This window comes from Amphiura filiformis, chromosome 14 (genome assembly GCF_039555335.1).
Source record: "Amphiura filiformis chromosome 14, Afil_fr2py, whole genome shotgun sequence".
NCBI classification, from domain to species: domain Eukaryota; kingdom Metazoa; phylum Echinodermata; class Ophiuroidea; order Amphilepidida; family Amphiuridae; genus Amphiura; species Amphiura filiformis.
The window spans coordinates 41,335,217-41,358,400 of NC_092641.1; the positions used below are offsets into that span (position 1 = coordinate 41,335,217).

Genomic DNA, 23,184 nt, shown 5'->3' on the forward strand with positions numbered 1-23,184 from the left:
ATCCGTTCAAACGGACACTACGATTATGCATCATGTCTCGATCGAGTACGTTGAAAATAAGCTTTGCTTTTGGATCAACGGGGTTTCAGCAGATGTCTACAGAACTCAAGCCCTGGTAAGTCTCCTTGGAATCAACATGAATTTTGAGCAACTGGGAATACTTAGCTTCTACGAAAAAAATTTAACCAAGCAAGAAATCATACAGCATTTCGTTGAAAATCACATCTCGAATTTTACGGAGCACGAAGTTTTGCTGGACTAACGTGATATAAATAAATAAAAGAATAAAATAAAAGAAATGGATATTCCATATTTAACGGATAACAACTTTGTTGAGGACCTAAAAGCGTATGGAGAGTATCGAAAAGAAATGTGGGACGATAAAGGAAAACCATACGGCGTTTGGAGATGGTATCATAACAAAGAAAAAACAAAAATGAAAGCTGAGATAGTGTTTGATGACAACATTCCCACGTATATAACAAGTTGGCACAAAGACGGATTAGTAGAAGCAGAAGGTAAATACAGAGAAGATGGTGTACCAGCTTTTACTCTTTTCGGTCATAAAACATGGTGGGACTCTTGTACTGAGTGTGACCCCTTGATTGTTGTATTAACTGCATTTATAGCAGGGTACGGTGCTACATCCATTGCTACATCCTTTATGAAATGGAAGTGGTAAACTATGGCAAAAAAACCTCTTGTGATTATTAATCACAAGAGGTTTTTTTTATTTTTGTACTCATTCTGCCTAAGATAGAATTTAAGTTCGTTTTGTACAAATAACCACGTTTAAATAAAATGGATCTTCCAAATCTAACGGATGACAACTGGGTTGAGAACCTGAAAGCGTACGGAGAGTATCGGAAAGAAATGTGGGATGATGAAAAAAAACCATGCGGCGTTTGGAGATGGTACTATGACGAGGGAAAAACAAAAATGAAGGCTGAGATGGTGTTTGATGATAATTATCCCACGTACATGACGTGTTGGTACAAAAACGGATTAGTAAAAGCTGAAGGTAGATACAAAGACTACGCACCTAGAGAACCGTGGGAATTTTGTGCTGGACGGGATCCTTTAGTTACTGGATACGCCGCATTTGTAGTAACCTACTTGATTACAACCATTTTAAACTGGGTGTGGTAAACTACGACAAAAAGAAAAAAAAAAAAAAAATCCCGTGGCACTTAATTGTGCCACGGGATTTTTTTTTTTTTTTTTTTAAAAAAATATTGTAAATAAAAGTATGGAAACTCAACAAATGCAGTACGAACGTTTGGATGGAACTGAAAGGAGGTGGTACAAAAATGGTCAACTGATGAGTGAAAAATTGCCGGATGGAACCACGAGGGAATGGTACGAGAACGGTCAACTGGAGTTTGAAACATTTCCTGATAAAGCATCAAGGAGATGGTACGAGAACGGTCAACTGGTGTTTGAAACATTTCCTGATAAAGCATCAAGGAGATGGTACGAAAACGGCCAACTGAAAAGTGAACGTTTGCCTGATGGAACTATCAAAAGTTGGTATAAATCTGATTAACTGTGCAAAAAAAAAAATCTTAACAGAGGTGAACCCCAAAACAGTAAAAAAAAAAAAAAAAAATTGACTCCACCAAGATTCGACCCGATTTCAAATACGACGAGGAAAAAACAAAAATGAAGGCTGAGATGGTGTTTGATGACAATTATCCTGTGTATATAACATGTTGGTACAAAAACGGGTTAGTAAAAGCAGAAGGTAGATACAAAGATGGTGTACCTAGAGAACCGTGGGAATTTTGTGCTGGACGGGATCCTTTAGTTACTGGATACGCCGCATTTGTAGTAACCTACTTGATTACAACCATTTTAAACTGGGTGTGGTAAACTACAACAAAAAACCTCTTGTGATTAATAATCACAAGAGGTTTTTTTTATTTCTGCACGACCTACTCATTCTGTCTCTTTAGCATCGTTGTAGGCTTTTAAAATTTCTGTCATGCGTTTGGCTTCCATCCTGATTCTTCTCTCGGGAGAATCCAAAAGAGCGCTCGTAAGAATCCAAAATGCTACGATCATCTTTTTATTTCATGAAATTTATTCACAAAACCAAATTTGTCTCGATAATTTTTTAACGCAATCGTGTCTTTTTTCCCAATTGGTAGTTCATTCATAACAAAATCTATTAACTTTTCCAATATTTCTATTTCTTCGGTTCTCTCGGGAAAAATCCATGGTGGTCTCATACACAATCTCATCCTATATCTATCTTTGTACCAATTGACAAAACACAACATTAAGTTAACGGCTTGATGTCTAATCTTTTCTCCGTTGTACCCGCTTGCCGCGACAAATAAGTTTCCAAGACTAGTCCCATTCCACATGAAAAAATTTCCCTTAGACGCATCTTCTAATTGTTGAAATATTTCATCATCGGAGCATTCAAAATATAGAGAATCAGCCATTTATTTTTTGATAATACAGGACGTGGTCAAGAATTGGTAGTGCTCCATTCTTTGCAGAGTCTGACTATGTTTTCGCGTCCACTCAACGCTGCACTTTCTATCGCGCCGTCAAGATCGGTAGCGCCAGATTCTTTGCAGAGTATGACAATATTTTCGTATCCACCGAATGCGGCACCCCTCATCGCGCTGTCAAGATCGGTGGCACCGAACTCTATACAGAGCTTGACGATGTTTTCGTGCCCGCAGTATGCGGCACATTCCATCGCTCTGTCAAAATCGGTAGCGCCCCATTCTATAAAGAGTCTGACTATGTTTTCGTGTCCGCCGTACGCGGCATAATACATCGCGCATTCAAAATCTGTAGCACCCCATTCTTTGTAGAGGATGACGATGTTTTCATTACCGATTATCGCAGCACCTATCATCCCAAGGTCAAAATAAGTAGCTCCCGATTCTTTACAGACTTTATCTATGTATTTATAACCCTTTGATAAGACGTAAACTGTTTCATCATTATCATTCTTTACAGGGCACCATAACCCCTGGCTAAGTGACTCCGGTGACCGATGAACGTTTTCATCCATGAGTTTTGTAATCCCAGCCAACGTTTGTAATTGATCCATTTTGTTTTTTATTAATTGGGATTTTCTTAAACCAAAAATTATTTTTTATTAATCGGGGAAAAAATTAAAATAATTTTAGGATGATTGTTCATACCTTACCATACACACAAGTAGATTTTTGATAGCCAATGCATTGGCTGCTACTTCCGGTGTAGACATATAACCTTTGACAGCCACTGCATCGGCTGCTACTTCCAATACACACAAGTAGATTTTTGATAGCCAATACATTGGCTGCTACTTCCGGTGTAGACATATAACCTTTGACAGCCACTGCATCGGCTGCTAGCTGATTAAAAATATTACCCATGATGCTTTCAGGATGAATAATCATACCCATCCTTAAACATAAAAATGTAAATGTCTCCAGGCTATAGGTTTGGAGTTAGATAAACATTCTGCCTATAGTAAACAAAACAAAGTGGATTCTTCCCGCTTAGCATAAAACCACTTTGTCTCACTTCCTGCAACTCAACAGTGTACATAAGTGTGCTAGTCAAGGATTTGCGAGTTGCCTCCAGGCTAGGTTTCCGGTTAGACAAATTGATTGTTCCCCTACTTGGGTCAGCTCAAGGTCATATTAGTTGAAGACAGGATATGAGATACAGGGGGATTTTTTGTGTGTAGAATATCAATTTTTTTGATTTGAGATGCAGGGGAATTTTTTCCCTGCATTTTTTTTTTGGGTGGGTTAATTTACAGGGGAATTTTTCCGTGTAATTTGGATTGGGGTGAATTAAAAATGCAAGGATGTTTTTCTGTGTAATCCTGTGTACACGGCAGTTACACAGCATTTCTGTGATTGTATGTGTAATTTGGTGGTTGGGGTCGATTTACACAGAAATAAACAGGTTTCTGTGATTTTACTGTGTATTTGGTGGTTGAGTCGATTTACACGGCAGTTACACAGGTTTTTGTGATTTTACTGTGTATTTGATGGTTGGGGACGATTTACACGGGAAATGACAGAAATGTGCTAGAATCGGCAAAAACCTACTACTCCTTGCATCAAATTTCATACCCTAAATTTCATTTCCGCGTATTAGCAATTGCAATTTTGCTACCCTTTTTTCCAATATTTCATGTTTTTGACACCCTAAACGCGTTACGCGCGTATCGTGCATATCCACGAAAAACTACCCTTTTTACGCGTTTTCATTATCGCGGATGGTGTACAGGCCCCAATGGGAGTGACCCCCCGGGAGTCTAACCGTGTTCTTTTGACCAACCTGCTTTAATAGTACACGTTTCAAAATAAAATTTGCTATATAATTTTATTTTTCCAGTTGGTTGATAAGTGGACGCAAAACTCTTTGAACAGATTACTGCCACATGCCTCGCCGTCAGGTAAGATAATTCACTACATCCTGTATGTATAAACATGATTGGATTACTACTCATCAGATGTTATATTCTTTTATGTGCAGCCATTAGCTTTTTTGAAGTATGGCGGGCACAAAAAGAGAGGGCGTTCTTTGGTTTGGGTAATCTTTTGTATGCTTCTCAGCTGACAAAAAATTACCCAAATCAAAGTACGTAAGCCCTCTCCTTTTGTGCCCGCCATTTTTCAAAAAGGTTTTGAAGTATGGCGGGCACAAACGGAGAGGTCGTACATTGGTTTGGGTAATCTTTTGTATGCGTCTCAGCTGACAAAAGATTACCCAAATCAAAGTACGCACTCTCCTTTTATGCCCAACATTTTTCAAAAAGGTTTTGAAGTATGGCGGGCACAGAAGGAGAGGACGTTTTTGTTTGGGTAATCTTTTGTATGCTTCTCAGCTGACAAAGGATTACCTAAATCAAAGTACGCCCTCTCCTTTTGTGCCCGACATTTTTCAAAAAGGCTTATTGTGATGAACGATTGGTTACGATTCTGCGCATAGAATCGACAATTGAGACAACCAATATAGCTCCAAAATTAAGCTCGCTAAATATAACACATTGGGGCAAAAGATTAACAAAAGTTCTAGTATATTTAATATTGGTAGCCAATTTTCTCTGTTTCTCCCTCAGGGAATAGCCGGACTTTGGGCAGTCAAGGGAATGTTCATGGAAATTTACCACCGTCTGCCCTGTTGTTGGGAAAAAAGACGAAGAAAGGCAATCATCGGCTACCAGGTAAACACGCTTTCGTATATATACCGGTGGAACTGTCCCTAGTGGCCACAGGGCTGATCAATTAACTCGAATCGACAGTTGAAATAACTGTTGGATTTGAAAGTTTGCGTCAGAGTCAAATATACGTCCAAGCTGACGGTCAGAACTTGGTCAAAAAATGCCAAATTCGGCAGCCAATTAAAGGGGGGCGTTTAGACAAGTTTTTAGGTATAGTTTAGAATTAAGATTTATTTTAGGTTACAAAATAGAGTACACGTATTAGGGTTAGGCTGTTGGATTAGTGCTAGAAATATTTAGGATTTGAAGTTAGGGTTACTTTCCAGGTAAAGAAGACCCCCCGCTAGAATATAATTTCACAAGCTGTTACATCAACTGGGAGAGGGCTTCATCTAGATCCAATGTGAAGTCAGAAGACAAATGTTATCGAAAGCAACCTATAATATTTCCATCGACCAATGATATTTTGACCAATATCAACCTTATGTTGAAATGTAGCTTAAACGGGTTGCATGGGGACTCGAATTCAACTACATTCCAACCTTAAGCCAGATCGACGAGAACTAGTTGATACGTCGTCACGGAATCGACGTCGATTCGACGTCGACTTCAATCGACGTCGACTTCTCAGCTTGTGCCTACTGGCTTATAATACAGTTTATGGGATGCTCCCTATTGAAAGTAAAAATGAATGTTGATATTCTTGTTTATAGTGTTCTCCCCTTACCTTGAATTTAGCAAAGCATTGTGATTGTGCAAAGATTTTGCAAACGAAATAACAGTTATTGTCATACCTGATTATACTCTATTTCTTCAGCCCCTGACCCTGGTGGTCAGACTATCATTACGTCATGGGTACGTGTAGTGAGTAATCACCGCAAAGGTTACGTGAATGGAGTGCAAGTGACAAGGGGACGCTTGACTATTTCTGTTGAAGGATATTACTTGGTGTATTCAAAGGTAAGGTGTGCGGAGGGAACAGCGTCTTGGCCCGCAGTGCCATTAGACCGAGAAGGTTTAAAGTTAGAGATTAGGGCATGTTAGGTTAGGATTATAGGGTTAGGGTTATAGCATTTGGGTTATAGGACAGGGTTAGAATTAGAGTTAGAGTTATGTTTAGCGTTGTAGTTATAGTTATGGTTAGGTTTAGGATTAGGGCTTAGGTTATAGGTTAGAGTCCCGGGGTTAATTGAGTTGGGTGAAGTTTTGCGTTCGGGTTAAGGTAATGATTGTTGTTTGTAACTTAGTTATTGAGTTTTTGGACTATAAAAACCCTTATAGGGAAAGAGTAAATTTCGCAAACATACATTTTGAAAGACTGAAAATGAAATTAAGGGGAGAGATGCACAAGGTTTTATGTTTATGAAAAAACGTGCTCTCCCCGCGAATTCATCCCCCACCAACCTGCACCCCCACGAAACTATAACGCCTCTCCCCTGCATGCACCACTAGCACTGCGCCTCTGTTTCCGAAGGAAGTCGTTGCTGTTGGCTATATCAAACCCCCGCATATACAACCAAGAATGCCCGGGCAAGAATGAATCTCGCTTTTTGAAGATTTGATTATCTTTTCAGTGCAACTTCTTTTGATCTAAAATGAATTTATTAATTTCATCGCTTTGGAACATAAATAGGCCTATTAGTTTTTTAATTTCAGAACGACTGTCAAGGCCAGGTTTAGCACAAAATGATTGGTTATAAAGTTTATGAAAAAGAAACCAGGAAAGGCTTTCTAATATTATTATTGGTATGTTATAAGGAAATCGGTACTGTTTAATCATTAAGTTAATCACAATAATATTGTTTTACGTAATACTTGTATTGTTCTTTCCATTGTTTTATAATCAATCATACTTTCCACTTGGTCCTGGGTAATGACGAAATACTTTCATTGTTGTTTCCTCTTGTTTTGTAATAATTACTGGTTTTAATCCTCTTTCTTTAATAGGTCAACTTGGACCTGTGTAAGGACTTAACTCTTTCACTGTTCTTTCCGTTCGTTTTGTAATAATTCCTGGTTTTAATCATCCTTTCTTAATAGGTCAACTTGGACCTGGATAATGATATGTCAGGTTCCGTATTTCATAACACTGTTGTTGGTAGGTATTTTGTCATTTCTTTTAATCGTTGGCAAGCACAACTTTTGCCCTTTGCTCTTATGTAGATATTAATGGTGACAATAACTAATGAGATAAACATTTAAGATGCCTTGATGGCATTAGCTTCATCATCATCATCATCATCGTCGTCGTCGTCGTCGTCGCCTTCGTCGTCGTCATCATCATCATCATCATCATCGTCGTCGTCGTCGTCGTCGTCGCCTTCGTCGTCGTCATCATCATCATCATCATCATCGTCGTCATCGTCATCGTCGTCGTCGTCATCATGATCATCATTTTTTAAATTTTAAAATAATAAAATTTAAAAAAATCCCATAGGAAAATTGCCGAAAATGGCTTCTGTCTCCATCCTTACCATCAGACCCGGTGCCCACGCCCTAATTATAGTCGGCCCCCAATAAGATGACTCACGTTAGCAGAGCTATGGTTGCTTGGTGACTGGTCTCTTGACATCATCGTCGTCGTCGTCGTCGTCGTCGTCAGCATCATCATCATCATCATCATCATCATTTTTTAAATTTTAAAATAATAAAAAATTTAAAAAAAATCCCATAGGAAAATTGCCGAAAATGGCTTCTGTCTCCATCCCAAAGATGTTTTACTTTAGTAAAACCTAGATAAGCTGATGCCTATACTGATGCACGGCAGTGAACGTAACCGTTCCGGCTGAAATCCAGAAATGACGTCATTTGTTCTGGTGCTGCCACTTCCGAGTAACGCAGGCGAAGAACATGCCTTTTGCAAACAAAATGGCCGACTCGTCCCGGCCCCTTTCCAGCGAAAATACAGCTTATTTAGCCAATGTGAACATGGGTCATCGCCAGAAATATTTTCCTATGCATATTGGACTAACACCTCAGCTACATGGTATTTCACGATATAACAGTAATAAAAAGAAAACTTCAAACGTTCGTTCGTCGGATGTTTGACGAAGTGACCAGCTCTAATGACGTCATGATGTAAACAACGTCCGGGTCGTTAGGTAAACCCAAATATGGAAACCTCCAAACCTATGCAAATTAGGTGTTCGACGAATCAAAATACGATCAGCCCACCTCCAAACCTATGCAAATGAGTTCAGGCGATTACGTGAACATGTAAACTAATACGACTCTTGTGTATACCGACCTCTGTGCTCCATCCTTACCATCAGACCCGGTGCCCACGCCCTAATTATAGTCGGCCCCCAATAAGATGACTCACGTTAGCAGAGCTATGGTAGCTTGGTGACTGGCCTCTTGACTATCAGATATATTTGATTGCCTTTGGGCAAGTGACAAAATCACCCTGTCTCTGAATAATATCGCTGCCAGTTCTCCTTATTTTGATAGCTTCCCTGACACATCTCCTCATCAGTCTTCTTCAATTTATTTATGTTATTTGATGAAAAATGAAAACATACTAAAATGAATACATACCACATTGTTTTAATCTATAAGACAGTTATGTAACTCTTATTTTAATCAAAAACTATTTTTTGTTCAGAAAATCAACAATACAGACCAGAACCTGAAAATCTGATGAGAAGTGCGGCACAAATCTGTTCTTCTGAGGACAACATCGCCTCTCATTCCAGCTTTCATTCAGGAATCTACAGACTGTTCGATGGAGACGAAGTCTTTGTCAAGGTGTCTAGTCCTAGAAACGCACAAACTGGGTTTACCTTTATCTCAAAAGACAGTTTTTTCGGTATCTATTTATTGGGTGAAACTTGAGGCGATTTTAAAGGGGTAAGAGAGAAAGAGTGTGTGTTGGGGAGGGGTGTGTTTGCCTTGCTATTACTTCCGAGGACGACACATGATAACACACCAACATAACGAGGACTTTGTGCACACCCAGGACCTAAACTTGCGTCCTCGAAGTGCATATAATCAATTCCAATGCGCCTGAGGGACACATATGAACGTCCCTGAGCTCGGAAGTCCTCGGAAATGCGGTACTTGAATTTTTACCCCAACGTCGTCGAGTCGTCTCGCCCACATTTTGTGTAATTACTGTATTTCAAGATTCCCATCTATTGTTAACTATAGTAATACTTGACAAATCCTCGGTTTGAATGCTGTGTCGTTTTAATTAAATCTCAAATGCATGCAGTGTCCAAAGTCTTATTCACTTAGCTTAAGGGGTACTACACCCCTCGATAAATTTGTGTCTATTTTTGCATTTTTCTCAAAAACTAATAACACAGTGGTAACAAAAGTTAAGTATATTACTGGGGGCATGGAATCCAATTACTACGCGAAATTCGCGATATAATACAAATTTTATAAAAATTTTGATATTTTTAAAATGTTTGATATTTTACTGTCCTCGAAGTAAACTTTATAAATCTAATGATGAGCACTTAAAAAGTCGACGATGAATTGAAAATTTTGACCTATCATATTGAAGATATACAAATTTCCCCGAAAGACCTAATATTTTTGGCTGCTTTGGGAAAAATCCATATCTTCAATACGAAAGGTCAACATTTTCAATTGAACGTCGGCTTTTCATCCCAGCTACATACACTTTAAGTACATAATCATTAGATTTATAACGTTTATTTCGAGGACTGTTGAATATCAAAAATATCATTTTTTTATCATTTGCCATAAAATGTGTATTATATCGCGAATTTCAAGAAATCAAAATTATTTGATATCAGAAGGATATTCTTTTTAGAATGCAATTCGATATGTCTGATGTGCTCTCATTTCTCACAAAAATACTCCAAACGTTGTTACCAGATCTCTGAATATATAATGTAATTGATATAATAATAAAGGGGATTTTTATGAAGGTCTATGCCTATACTGATTCTACCCGAAAGACAAATAGTTAATTTTTGTTTGCGGATCGAGTTATTAATATTGCAAAACGTGCAAACTATGAACAAAGCCCGGGAACAAAAGTGATCGAAATGACGCACGTGTTTTTCTTTCATTGTCGTTTGTTTCTGCCATGTATTTCCCGTTTGCAAAAGAGTTTTATTTTATGCATTCATATCATTTCCTTGATCTGAAATATGAAATGGTGTTATATTTTTATCTTATTAATTTTGTTTTGAATTGATGCAGTTATCATATAGTTACAGGTGACATTTTACTTACTTGTATTTTAGCGGCGAAAAACAAACAAACAAACAAACAAAGCATAAAAATAAAAAGTGCGAAATAAATTGTATAGTTTATATGCGTTGGCACAAGTTTTATTTTCGAGGAGAAATTTATATATTTGATTATGCATGTTAGGGCCTACATAATAAATGGCGATTATGTGTAAATGATAATTTCTTTAATTTTAATTCATCTACACTTATATAACTTATCTCATCTCATAAATCTCATCTTATCTTATCTTGATCTTATCCTATATCTCATCAATCTTATCTTATCTTGATCGTATTGTAGGCCATTTTATCGTATTTTATCTAATTTTCTTATCTTAAATTTATCGTATCTTATCTTATCTCATCTCATCTCATCTCATCTTGTCTTGCCTTATCTCATCTTATCTCATCTTGTCTTGCCTTATCTCATCTTATCTTATCTCATCTTATCTCATCTCATCTTGTCTTGCCTTATCTCATCTTATCTTATCTCATCTTATCTCATCTCATCTTGTCTTGCCTTATCTCATCTTATCTTATCTTATCTCATCTTATCTCATCTTATCTTATCTCATCTTATCTTATCTTATCTCATCTTATCTCATCTTGTCTTGCCTTATCTCATCTTGTCTTGCCTTATCTCATCTTATCTTATCTTATCTTATCTTATCTTATCTTATCTTATCTTATCTTATCTCATCTTATCTCATCTCATCTTGTCTTGCCTTATCTCATCTTATCTTATCTTATCTCATCTTATCTCATCTTGTCTTGCCTTATCTCATCTTATCTTATCTTATCTTATCTTATCTTATCTTATCTTATCATTATCTTTTTTTTTTCAATTATTTTCCAGAGTCAGGATGTAGGTATCATTCATTATGCCTCAAATCACTCTAAAATTTATTGTCAAATCAGTACAGTGCAGTGTATGAAAATTGAAAGTTGTAATAAATTACTATACACCTGATCTATGAACTTGACTTTTTTTAAAGACTCTTCTTGTCTTATTGATATTAAAACAAGAAACAGCATGGCAACAAAGAGTAATCTTCTCTGCTTGCAACCTTGGCAGGAGTTAATTATCCCTTTCTTGGAAGTTGCAACATATCGGGGAATTCCCTTGCAATCGCAATGATTTCCTTTCTTACATCAATAAGGAAGAATTATGTCACAGTGAGGATCCCTTCTATCATGCAATCATGACAGCGCTCAAACATTAGAATCCGTTGGCAATTTAAAATTGAAAGTATGCAAATAAAGGTCACAGCCTTTTTCCTTATTAAGAGACTTCAGCAGTATTCCAGTAAAGCCTACATGTATAATGGGTCCCTGCAGTTTGGAACATAATGGGTGTTTAAAGGAGTGTCGCCCCCCCCCCCCACCAATTATGGAAAACATTCTATATTTTGTCCTCTTTGATATGACCCCAGGTCTTGTGAATACTAAGGAGTGTCACCTCCAGGTGGAAAACAATATTTTTACTATATATTTTATATTACTGTTTTCACTTTCATTTGACACAACCCGGGGTCATACCTTTTTGGCATTTCAAGATTTAGGTATTAAACATATAAATGTGTTTGCGTTTGAAATTAAACACGCTGTTGATGACCTAGTGCTTAATTTTAACACAATAGATGTGGTCATCAACCGGGCGTTTAGTTCCTGAAGGCAATATGTATAATATGTTTATCTTATATCTTAATCATCTCATCCCATCTCATCTGATCTCATCTGTTCTTATCTGATTTCATCTGGTCTTATCTTATCTCATCTCATCTCATCTCATCTCATCTCATCTCATCTTATCTTATTATATCTCATCTTATCTTATCTTATCTTATCTTATCTTATCGTATTGCTCCTAAACACTCAATGATAAACACAATACCGGTATATAAAGACAGCAAAAAGAAACGATGGGGAGGGGAGGTGCAATTAAAAGCAAAGAAACGCCTGAATTTTTAAACACTAGATGTTTTTTCATAAATTCGGTGTTTAGTGCTTAAAAATCAACATGTTTAATCACTAAATACATTGATGTTTATCATTTAGTGTTTTATATGTGTTTAACCTCCTCAGTATACATTAACTGTTTAAAAAGTGTAGCACGTAAACATATTGAAGTGTTTAGATAAGTGTTTAAAACTAAACGTTTAGATTTAAGCTATTGTAGGTCCATATGTTTTGTAATATAAATTTCTTTCAGTATTCTTTACACAAAAAAGCTACACAAATAATAAAATAATGTGGTTCGGCTATACGCCTCATCCATTATTTACGTTTTTATTTTATTTTAATGTCTCAACATAATTATTATTCGCATGTAAAAGATACTGCATTATGTTCCCTTTATATATTAAATATGATTATAATAATATCTATCACTGTGCTCTATAGCCTATAAATTATCGAGATATTTATAAATATCGTTAATATCTCGGCAACGTGTGCGCATGATTACACAGGTGGCGCATAACGGGATCGCGGGAAATCCCCTGAATTTCGCAATGCGAAGTGTGACCTTTGATCACGAAAGAACGTGTTTACGATCTATCACACTGTTCATGTTTATGACACGTTACAAAGTGGCGTTTTAACCTTTGAAATGGCATAGACAATATAAAAATAGCATATTTATATTTGCATATTTTCGATATAGTAAACAAGTATAAATCAGCTATATCAAATGGAGGAAATCGAAAAGAAACAATTACTCGAGAATGAATGGACTCCAAGCACCATGTTAGTCGAAATATTAACATGCAAAGAAGGAAATTCATCACCACGGAGATATTCTGTTTTCAGTCTTGGATTGACATTTTTTCTGTTGCTTTTTGCTGAAACATTGATACTGGCACTTCTCGCGTGGATCATTTCATTACAACTGGGCGTAGATATTAAGAATATATCAGATTCGTACAAGAGCAAATTATTAGTGGGTCCAATAGAAAGGAACCCGGCTGGCCATGGCGGTGGATTGTCAAATGTGAACTGTTGTACGCCTACTGCTATCGATATTAACCAGGTTTTTAAAAAGGTAAGAAATGCAACGTGTAACCAATTTTGTCTATAGGATGCATCAGGAGCCCTAATAGTAAGCACATAACTTCTACCCAATCTTAAAATATTCCGTTAGTGACAAAAATAACCTCTGTGAAATTTTATGAAATCGGAAGTCGTTTAGGGGGGCCGTAAGCCCGAAGTCTATTATATGTCCTCCACTATGAACGGCAACTATTTTGTCTATTAGGCATATAGGCCTAGATGTTTTATTTGTAAAACAATTTATGCAGATTAACTGACTATATACATTGTAAAAAAAAAGGGCCATAAATGAACGGACACCCGTATTTGACGTTTCCCGGAAGGATCTTCTAGAATCAGTGGCTCAATTAACAGTGGCTTGCCTGACGGTGGGCACGACTAAAAGGATCAAAGAATCTTAAATAGTGTATAAAATTGTAAGTTTTCGCGCGTTTTTTGTTTTGTTTTTGTTTTTTTAATTTAAAAAAAATGCAAAAAAGAAGAAGAAAGTCTAGGGTCGGGCCTATTTTTAGGGTCGGTCGGGTTACGTCAATCAAACATCTCATTGGGCATTTTTTTGGTCCCCCTGACAAAAACTTTACAATGCCACATTTTCTGATTTTTTTCCTATCATATTTCAATGTGCCCCCCCTTGCCCTCCTCCTCGAAAAGTATGGAATATCTTTTCTATCGTAATGTAGGCGTGGATAGCTCAGATGGTAGAGAGCTGGATTTACAATCAAGAGCTGCAGAGGACATCCCTTTTTGCTTTCTTTATTTAATTGCAGCATATCGAAGAAACAGTGGACGATTATCTTAGAACATCCTCAGACATACACGGAGGTACGTAAATTAATTGTGCTGATCCTGCTGCTTCACACACTTTTTCAGCGCCTGCTATTGCATGATGATGTTGATGGTGCTTTTGCTCATGCTGTTCCATGCTTAGCTATGCTTCTATGTGCTGACAATGATGATGCTGCTGATGATGATGACAACGAAAACGATGATGATGATGACAATGATGAAAATGATGATACAGACACGGTAACATAACCATCGTCATTGTAACTCATTCTGCCTAATGAAGACTGTGTTCTTGTTGTCCAGTTGGTATCATAACAACGGCGACAGCGACAATGAAGATGTTGAGGAATGTGTTTGAGATTTTAAGCAAATCACTTGACTTATCTCTCCTAAATTTTCAGATTAAATATTAAATCAAAAATGTTGATTTTGCAATCTTTTGAAGACCGCAATTAGAGACTTTTTTCGACTGAATATTTAGTCTAATTATTTGAATTTCGTTCTCAGTATTTTAGCGGTTGAAGTTGAAGAACAGATCTTTGCTGATTGTTTTTCAGTCTTTTGCCGACTAACTGGGACAAATCCTGTCTGATTGAAAACAAGTTTATCTATAAAAAATTTGAAATTTCATTCCAACTATATGCAACGTATCCCATCCATTTGACAGTAGGAGTAACACTTGATTGGGTTGTGAAACCAGTCTACAAAAAAGTTAGTCAATAGAAAAAGTATTCTCTCATTCCTTATAATACAGACTTGACATTTTTAAATATAGAATACTTTTTCGCAAAATTCCAAGACTGGTCTGGTAAGAGGTCTGCATAAACGGCACGGGCTAAATATTAATTGGGGTATGTCGGGAGAGAGTGTAAAATAATTGTTTGACAGAACATGTGGCTTCCATTAGTTTAATTGTGGCGCTCATAATGTAGTGAATTAGCCTAAAATGGCGGATATAAGGAGACTGAATTTGATCTTTGTTGGGGTAAAATTTCGGAATTTGAGCAACATTATTCTGATATTATCAAATTTATTGAGGTTTGTATTGAGGCGGTTTTACTGAGCCTAAATACCAATAAATGTTCGTCAGAAAATGCACCTGTCATTTACCCCGTCATTTACCAGTTTTGAAAGTAGAGCTTTAAAAAATATGGCTCTTAAAAGTGGTACGCACTCAGAAAGTTTGAATGGTCCCACGTTATCAACTTCCTGTACACAAAGAAACAGTGTGAGTTCATTGGACAACCGGGAATTCGCACAGTTGTTGTTGTACCGTAAGTACATAACATTTGACCCCAGGGGGCCATTCAAACTTTCTGAGTACTTACAGCTTTTAAGAGCCCTATTTTTAAGCTCCTCCCCTGTTCAAAAACTTGGTACGCTGTAAGTGTATTCATCTACCGGTACTATTTCCATGGGGTAATTCAGCTGCGATGAATGCCAGTTGCTGACGAAGTTTAAGAAATATCACCTCAAACTCCTCTAAATTTGATAGTAACAGAACCATGTTGCATATAAGTCCGAAATTGTGTCCCCCACAAAGCTCAAATTCAGACTCCCTCAATCCGCCATTTTAGGCAAATTCGCTACATTATGAGCACCATCATGTAAACATATGGAAAGCATACTTTCTATCAAACAATTATTTTACACCACCATCTCCCGACACACCCCAATTAATATTTAGCCCGTCCAGTCTATGCAGAATCCGTCCAGACCAGTCTTGGAATTTTGCGAAAAATTTGGCATATTAAATGTCATGTCTGTAGATTGAGCTATCATCAACCGTTACTAAAGTTAACTGAAATCGGTTAATTTAAGGGGGTACTACACCCCTGCCAAATTTTGTGCCTATTTTTGCATTTTTCTCAAACATTATAAAACATTGGTGACAAGTAATATATTTATATTATAGGGGCAAGGACTACAACTACTGCACTGGAAATTTTATTTCAGTACAGACAACAGTTGTGGAGTTACAGTCAAAAATGAGGGAAAACCCATATTTGATCAATAAATCAATAACTACTTGCCTTGAGTTGCTGAATTTTCAGTGCAGTAGTTGTAGTTCTTGCCCCTATAATATACATATCTTACTTGTCACCAATGCGCTATAATTTTTTGAGAAAAATGCAAAAATACGCACACAATTGGCCAGGGGTGTAGTACCCCCTTAAGATAGATGACAAGTTACTGTGACTTTTTACATGATTTTGTTTGGATCAGAAACTCGGGAGAAGAGATCAACATCGTCCGATGACCAAGACAGAAATGGATCCACTCAAAACGTAAGACCTCCTCGAAACCCTGTGACACCAAAAGCACATCTGCATCCTAAATTTCAAGCAGAATTATTACCAGGTAAGCCATAAATGGTTTTAAACCAACGGGTATAGGCCTAAATATCAAACATTTCAAGTAGCCTACTCCTCTTTTCTGGCAATCAATAGAAAATCAATCTGATTTTCACATTGTCCTAATTTTTTACCCATTTTAGCGTTGAAATGACCTTTGCCCCATTCAGTTATTTTAGTAGCGGGTATTGGGACGATTGTGAAATTTTATCCCTTTGGCTCGCTAGCCCAGCCCATGTGCCGGGGGGAGGTCCATAGTTTAATGTTGACGGGTATGTGTACCGTTTTGGGGTACGTTTTCAGTATTTTGGTATATCGATGGATGGGTAAGTTTTCAGTGGTGACCAATGTGCCCAATTGCGCATTGGGGCAAAAGTATCCTCCAAAGTGTCCAATTAGGGCAAATTTGGGTGCTTTATGGATGTTTATGGTTGTTGTTTTGTGGGTTTTTTCTGAAAAATTGGTATACTGATGGGTAGTAAAAAGTAAGTATAGGCCTAGAGAAAGTCCGCACCCGAAAGTCTGCGCGGCACATCCCACGGGCCCTGTGCGCCCCTCGAGAACCACAAATTGCAGAAATTGCGAGCATTATAGCCCAGTCGGCCGCGAAACCCTACTCGGCGTCATCATCCCGATATCTTCGTGTTAAAAATCCCCATATTAGGCCGAATCCACTAATTCTTCAACAGCCACGCATGGCGAGTTTATTTTTTTTTTACATCGTTGAGCTATAGCGATTGTTTTTAACCAATGAGATAGAACTTCGGGAAAAAAACGACCTACCTTATTGATCAAATACCAATCGCTTAACGCGCGCGGAGTATAAATTCAGCTTATTTTGTAACCAGCCTCTCTCAGCAGCCGGCGATGCATTTTATCAATCTTTGTAATTTTATAGAGCCACGTTTTTTGCTGCAGGTCGTATTTCTAATGGTTCGTTTACTGCCTGTGCAAAATAATTATACACCTGGTGTGGACGATGTGCACTATAGACGAAAAATTGGTGTCTACCGAAGATTTTCTAGTACTCGCTATTGACACTAGTTTTAGCATAGTTCTTACGAACAAACCTTGCTAGCGGGGCCAAATTTAGTGTAAAGATTGGCGTGTATAAGTACTATCTTGTACCGGTTTACAAATGGTTTATGTCATTTTGGGAACACAATCAGTGGGACGATAACTTTAGCTATCCCGGTTAAGTCATATGCCACTGGATCCGGGCACTGGGTTTTGCGGGTATGTTACGTGTGTTTCTTTTATTTTTTTTTTTATTTTATTTTTTTTAAAGTATAAATGATAGATTATTATAAACATCTTTTACTTTCATAGGTTACCAGGCACCTAAAATCTTAACCGACTGGACAACAAGTACGCAGTCTTCATTTCTAGACAGAATGAGTTATAATGACGATGGTTATGTTACCGTGTCTGTGTCAGGGTTCTACTATATTTATTGTCAAGTAAGATTTGCACAATGAGCATGCTGAGTTTTCATAACGCTATAATAATGGGGCAGGTGCGGGTCCATGTTATTGAAAGGAGGTGGGGGAGGCCGCTCGTCTGCCCCGCTCGCCTAATTTTCACGGCAGTTGCGAGGGGTGGAGTACCCACCCTTGAGTCTTGAGTCACGTCAAAATTAGTGAGCTGATGGGTTGTGGGCCAAAACATGTTACCTCTAATATTTATGTGTCCTTACCCCCGGTCCTTACCCCACACACCCACACCAATTTCTGGCAGAGCAAGAATGAGAACACATTCTGTTCTTCCAGATCAGTTTCGTTTGTATGCCTACTGATGCTGCTGTGTAGCAAATGAGCGTGTATCCAGATAGGGCTCTCATTCTTAGAATACGTGCATGTAATTTTTAAATAACATGAATTATTTGTGTAAAAAATATGCCCGCGATCGCAGCTACCCAACTTCAGTAAACAGTCAGCACGTATATAGAAAGGACTTTCGTCACCTTATCGTGTCTCTCTCTCTATATATAATTGGCATTAACATTCAAGATAAAAAAAGCATATAGACATGATATGAGATAATAAAATAAGAAGGGACCGTTCACAAACACTTGTTAGGGGGACCTGATGCAAAAAAAAATCATCGCGAACATTTTTCGGGGCCCTCTTTACAGACCTCAAAAATTTCAGCCCTCCCCTTTTTGACATGAAAATATGGGTCAACCCCATAGAAAAGCATATAAACTCAATTTTCCCAGGAAAATTTGTGGTCATTTTTCAGCCCCCCCCCCCCCCGCCTTAAGAGGGTAAAAAATTTCAGGGCCCCCTTTTTGCATCAGCACCCCCCAACAAGTGTTTGTGAGCGGTCCCTAATGCTAATAATAAAAACCGAGACTATATGTATTATTTGCGTTACTGATTAATCATGATAATTATAGTTAATTGAACTTTATAGCTATACGCTCTTTTTAAAAACTGAACTATTGTTCTTGGGTTTTACAGATTTCCTATCGCCAAACTAATTCTCGGTCATCAAGCTCAAGTATTTCTACAGACATTGGGATATCACCCAACATTGTACATGACATCATGTTAAGTAAGACATTTTTTAAATATTTTTACTACAGTGCGCAAAAGAATTAAGGTACCAGGTATGTTCACCCCTGTATATTCTAAACAAAGACAAACATGTCACAAGCAGCCAGTACTTGTACCATTTAGCTATTTTAAAAGATCTCATTTGTTGAAACTGGTTAAAGGGCAGGTCTATTGCAAAAATAACTTTAGCTCTATTCGAAGAGAATAATTATTACATTACAAGTTGACATTCGTTGCAATTTTTTATGTGTATTTCTCCTGAAAAAATGATTTCATCCATATGCATTGAGAATGTTTTATAGTCCCTGCTCGCAAAGCAGGCACCGTCATTTCATGACGTCAACCTTTTTCAAGGTCAAATCTGCCTCGTTCGAAGGAACTCATCGCTTAAGTTGGTTTTTGCGGAATATCATTTTAAACGTCTTATTTTCTCCAAAAAAAGAGTCATTTTTATTGTCCTCATAATATTAGCTTGCCAATGATACGATGTTGTCCGAGCAATATATATGACCTTTAAAGGGGGTCTCCAGCAATCATATCATTAGTGCCTTATATGTTAGAAAAATAATTATCAAGCACGAATCACATGGTTTTATTTAAAACAAATTCCTATTGACTATAAGAACGAATAAAAAGTCAGTATATGACCTTTAAAGGGGGTCTCCAGCAATCATATCATTAGTGCCTTATATGTTAGAAAAATAATTATCAAGCACGAATCACATGGTTTTATTTAAAACAAATTCCTATTGACTATAAGAACGAATAAAAACAGTCGGCTCTCAACACGCGATATTCAAAATTCCCGCGCCGAAATTGTCTAAGTGCAATGACGTAATGGTTATTTGTGCTCAATTGTCGTCAGCCGTCATTCTATTACTGGGACGTCATTGCACTCGACATTTTTCGGCGCCCGGGAATTTTGAATATCGCGTGTTGAGAGACGGATGTTTTTATTCATTTTTCGTGCTTGATAATTATTTTTCTTACATATAAGGCATAATGTTGTGATTGCCGGAAAATCACACTAAAAGGCTAAAAACACTAAATTTCAGATACTATCAAATGAATATTGTATAGGTCTTGTAGGGGGTATCTTTTGTATGCCTTTATCTAAAAAGTAGGTCACGGGAACGGTCACATTTTCTCAAAATTTAACCTCCGTGCAGCATTTTTTTTTTTTTCAAAATAAAAATAACAAATAGAAAATACAATCAGAAAAGACCTATATAATAGCACTGCAGCTATAACACATGCCCTCAGTAGGCCTACTGAATATTTAAATTATTCTAAACAAGACCAGCATTTGACGGTTTCACTTTTCAAAGTGATCATTTATAAGTATGGTGCAACTTTTTGCCAATGAAAAGCGAAACCGTCAAGCTACGAAGAAAATGTTGGTTTCATTTACATTATGTGATGAATCTATTCAGTGTGTTTAGTTACGTTACTTTTCATAATTTACTTTTCTTTTCGTCTATATCATTTTACAGGAACGGGTTCATCAGCTTCGACGCGGAAACTCATTTCGAATACCGAAACGCCAAAGTCTGTATCGAATGAAATTTACGAATACAGTTCATTCATGTCGTGTGTGCTGAACTTAACAGTTGGAGATGAGATATATCTAAGAGCTCAGGTCCCGGGTTCGAACTTCGTTATTGTATCGCAATATGACACTACTTATTTTGGATTGATGCTGTTGAATTAATGAGAGACGAACATGATGAAAGTAAATTGAAATGATTTACTCGTTATATGCCTACCCGGGCTCGCTATACATGCACCTCTCTACATAGCTAAATCCTTTAGTTATAGCTGGCAATGAAAGTCAATTTATTTTTGGAAGTAAAGATCCTAAACATGCGTTTTTAGTGCATTTTTCGTATGCTGTGACAACGCCCTAAGACATGTACAAAGACTAATTTCAAATTAGGCATTTATTATCAAAAATAACATAAATATTACATTTATGAGCTAACTCTTGGCCTATAATACTCAAGACTTTGATTGCTTAGACTTGTGCCAAGTCTTAGTATTTTGTGATTACAATTGTAAGAAAACATGTAAAATTATATTTTGTTTGGCTGATTTTCCCTCACATTGCAACGATATTAAAATGTTACTTTTATTGCCAGTTAGAACTAAGTAGGCCTACATGATTAGGATTTAGCTATTTTTCATTTTTCAAAACGTGATAAAAATAGTAATGCATTTTTCTGGAATCATAATTCAAATGTAAATGCTTATAAACAAAGTCAACTGGGTTCTAGTACAGCTGCAAAGCTCACAAACACGGAGCCATTGTGCACTTTTTAGTAGAAGCATGAGAATTTCCATACATGAAGTACAAAGTCCGATGTTAAGACTAGGAGCCATTTTGGATTCGACCATTTAATTTACAAAAATTGTAGTGTACTAAATGGTAAAAGAGAGAAAAGGCAAACAGACAGAAGTTTAGAGTTATGAATTAGAGAGTTGACAGGAAGTTGTTGGGTAGAGCTAATTGTTATGGGTGTAAGCGCGAAAATGTTGAAGGTCAGGTCAAAGTCATCTGGTCGACTAAATATATATTGTGTTCGACTAAGTATATATCATTGTTGGATTGTCAAAATGTTCAAAGTCGTGTCATAAAACGTAATCACAATATTATTAAGCATCAAAACCATCGGGTCATATCAAAGTTAACAGTTACCATACTGCAGTTACTGTCCGTTTTCCTATACACAATACACAGTGCTCTTTCCCATTGACGCGTGACCTCTACAAATAGCCCTACGTTAAAAGTATGGGGATATGACTAGTTAACGTCGCTGTGTGAAAAATAACCGGCCAATATTAAAAGTACTCTTCTAACATTCTAGACAATATAGTTTTGTAACATGTCCTAAATTTTTAGCTAATTTAGGTGTTTGGAGAGGGTCGTACTTTTGTGTTTTCGGAAGGATATGTAAACGACAGATAACACCAAAAATATGAAGAAATTATTTCCAAACCGTGTTAAGTCAACAATCATTATGTTGCTCATTTTCAAGAATGCTGGTTTACAAAAAGCACGCCATTGTCTCATTTCGTGAACAAAAGTACACATACCATTGTTTCCTTTCGTTTCCTTTATAATCGGTTACCCAACTGAAGCTATAATACAAACTTTATTTCGATATCGCACATGAAAACAGTCACATGTGCACAGCCAGAGAAGATCCGATTTAATCAGTTGAGCTGTTTCAATGAGTGTTATCTTGGTTTAATAGCTTTTAATGGGGTTAAGTCCTGCAAAGGTCGAAATGAATTCTACTGTAGACATGACTGCATCATGCTGATACATATTTGGATTGTCATGAATTGGTTTATGATCACCCTTGGGCAGCAAACATTCTTAAGGTCGTCTGAATAGGCCTATTGGTTGGATTGTTGCGAAACTCAGTAGGTGTGATTTCCATTGATCCTTTTGGTACAAGTATATGAATTAGCTTTCAACATGATAAAAACTGCCTTTAAAAGGGAAAGCCAGCCTCAATGCAGAAGAGGTCTTGTAATTAGTTTTGGTCAATATGAAAGGCATTTTTAGGATCACGGCTTACATCCATGTTACATGACAGTCCACCAAACCATCAATGATGAGAACATGTACACTGAAACAGCAGAAAACATTAACTCCTAATCTCCTGTCAACTCTTTAATTCATTATTGTTCATTATTGTTGATTCATTATTGTTCTCCAAATTGTTCTGTTCTGTTTTTTTTTTTGTCTTTTCAGCTTTTTACCCACGATATCTCAATTTCCAATTTTTTAATACCATAACTTACGAACTCAACATCTTCGCTTAGGAATGCCCGATTTTTATTGCGGAAAACTGAGTTGTGGAGCAAAATAGCTCTTTATGTAAAAGCCTCAAAATTTATAAGCTGCCCAAAAGATGTCTGTTTTTGACATGATACGCCACATTTCTTAAAGACCCATTCAGTGATTCCAGAGCAAGAGTAAAAAATTAAAAGTGTTTATAAATTGCTTAAAAGAGAAGGATAAGTCATTC

The 23,184-nt window shown here is 37.0% G+C and overlaps 2 protein-coding genes across 2 annotated transcripts in view; both read left to right on the top strand.

Moving 5' to 3' along the window:
• The window catches only part of LOC140169028 (uncharacterized), a 29,377-nt gene extending 20,107 nt beyond the window's left edge, over positions 1–9,270 (top strand). The window contains exons 3-7 of the mRNA XM_072192313.1: positions 4,360–4,420; positions 5,087–5,191; positions 6,006–6,148; positions 7,229–7,286; positions 8,793–9,270. Of these exons, the coding sequence (XP_072048414.1) occupies positions 4,360–4,420; positions 5,087–5,191; positions 6,006–6,148; positions 7,229–7,286; positions 8,793–9,022 (597 nt within the window). The 3' untranslated portion in view covers positions 9,023–9,270. The remainder of the gene's footprint in view (positions 1–4,359; positions 4,421–5,086; positions 5,192–6,005; positions 6,149–7,228; positions 7,287–8,792) is intronic.
• A 3,635-nt stretch (positions 9,271–12,905) lies between these two features.
• On the top strand, positions 12,906–22,880 carry LOC140170102 (uncharacterized). The gene is made up of 6 exons (XM_072193427.1): positions 12,906–13,441; positions 14,217–14,271; positions 16,462–16,596; positions 17,919–18,049; positions 19,052–19,145; positions 20,641–22,880. Exons 1-6 carry the CDS (start codon positions 13,091–13,093, stop codon positions 20,856–20,858), a joined length of 984 nt encoding a protein of 327 aa, XP_072049528.1. The 5' UTR covers positions 12,906–13,090; the 3' UTR covers positions 20,859–22,880.
• The last annotated feature ends 304 nt before the right edge of the window (positions 22,881–23,184 follow it).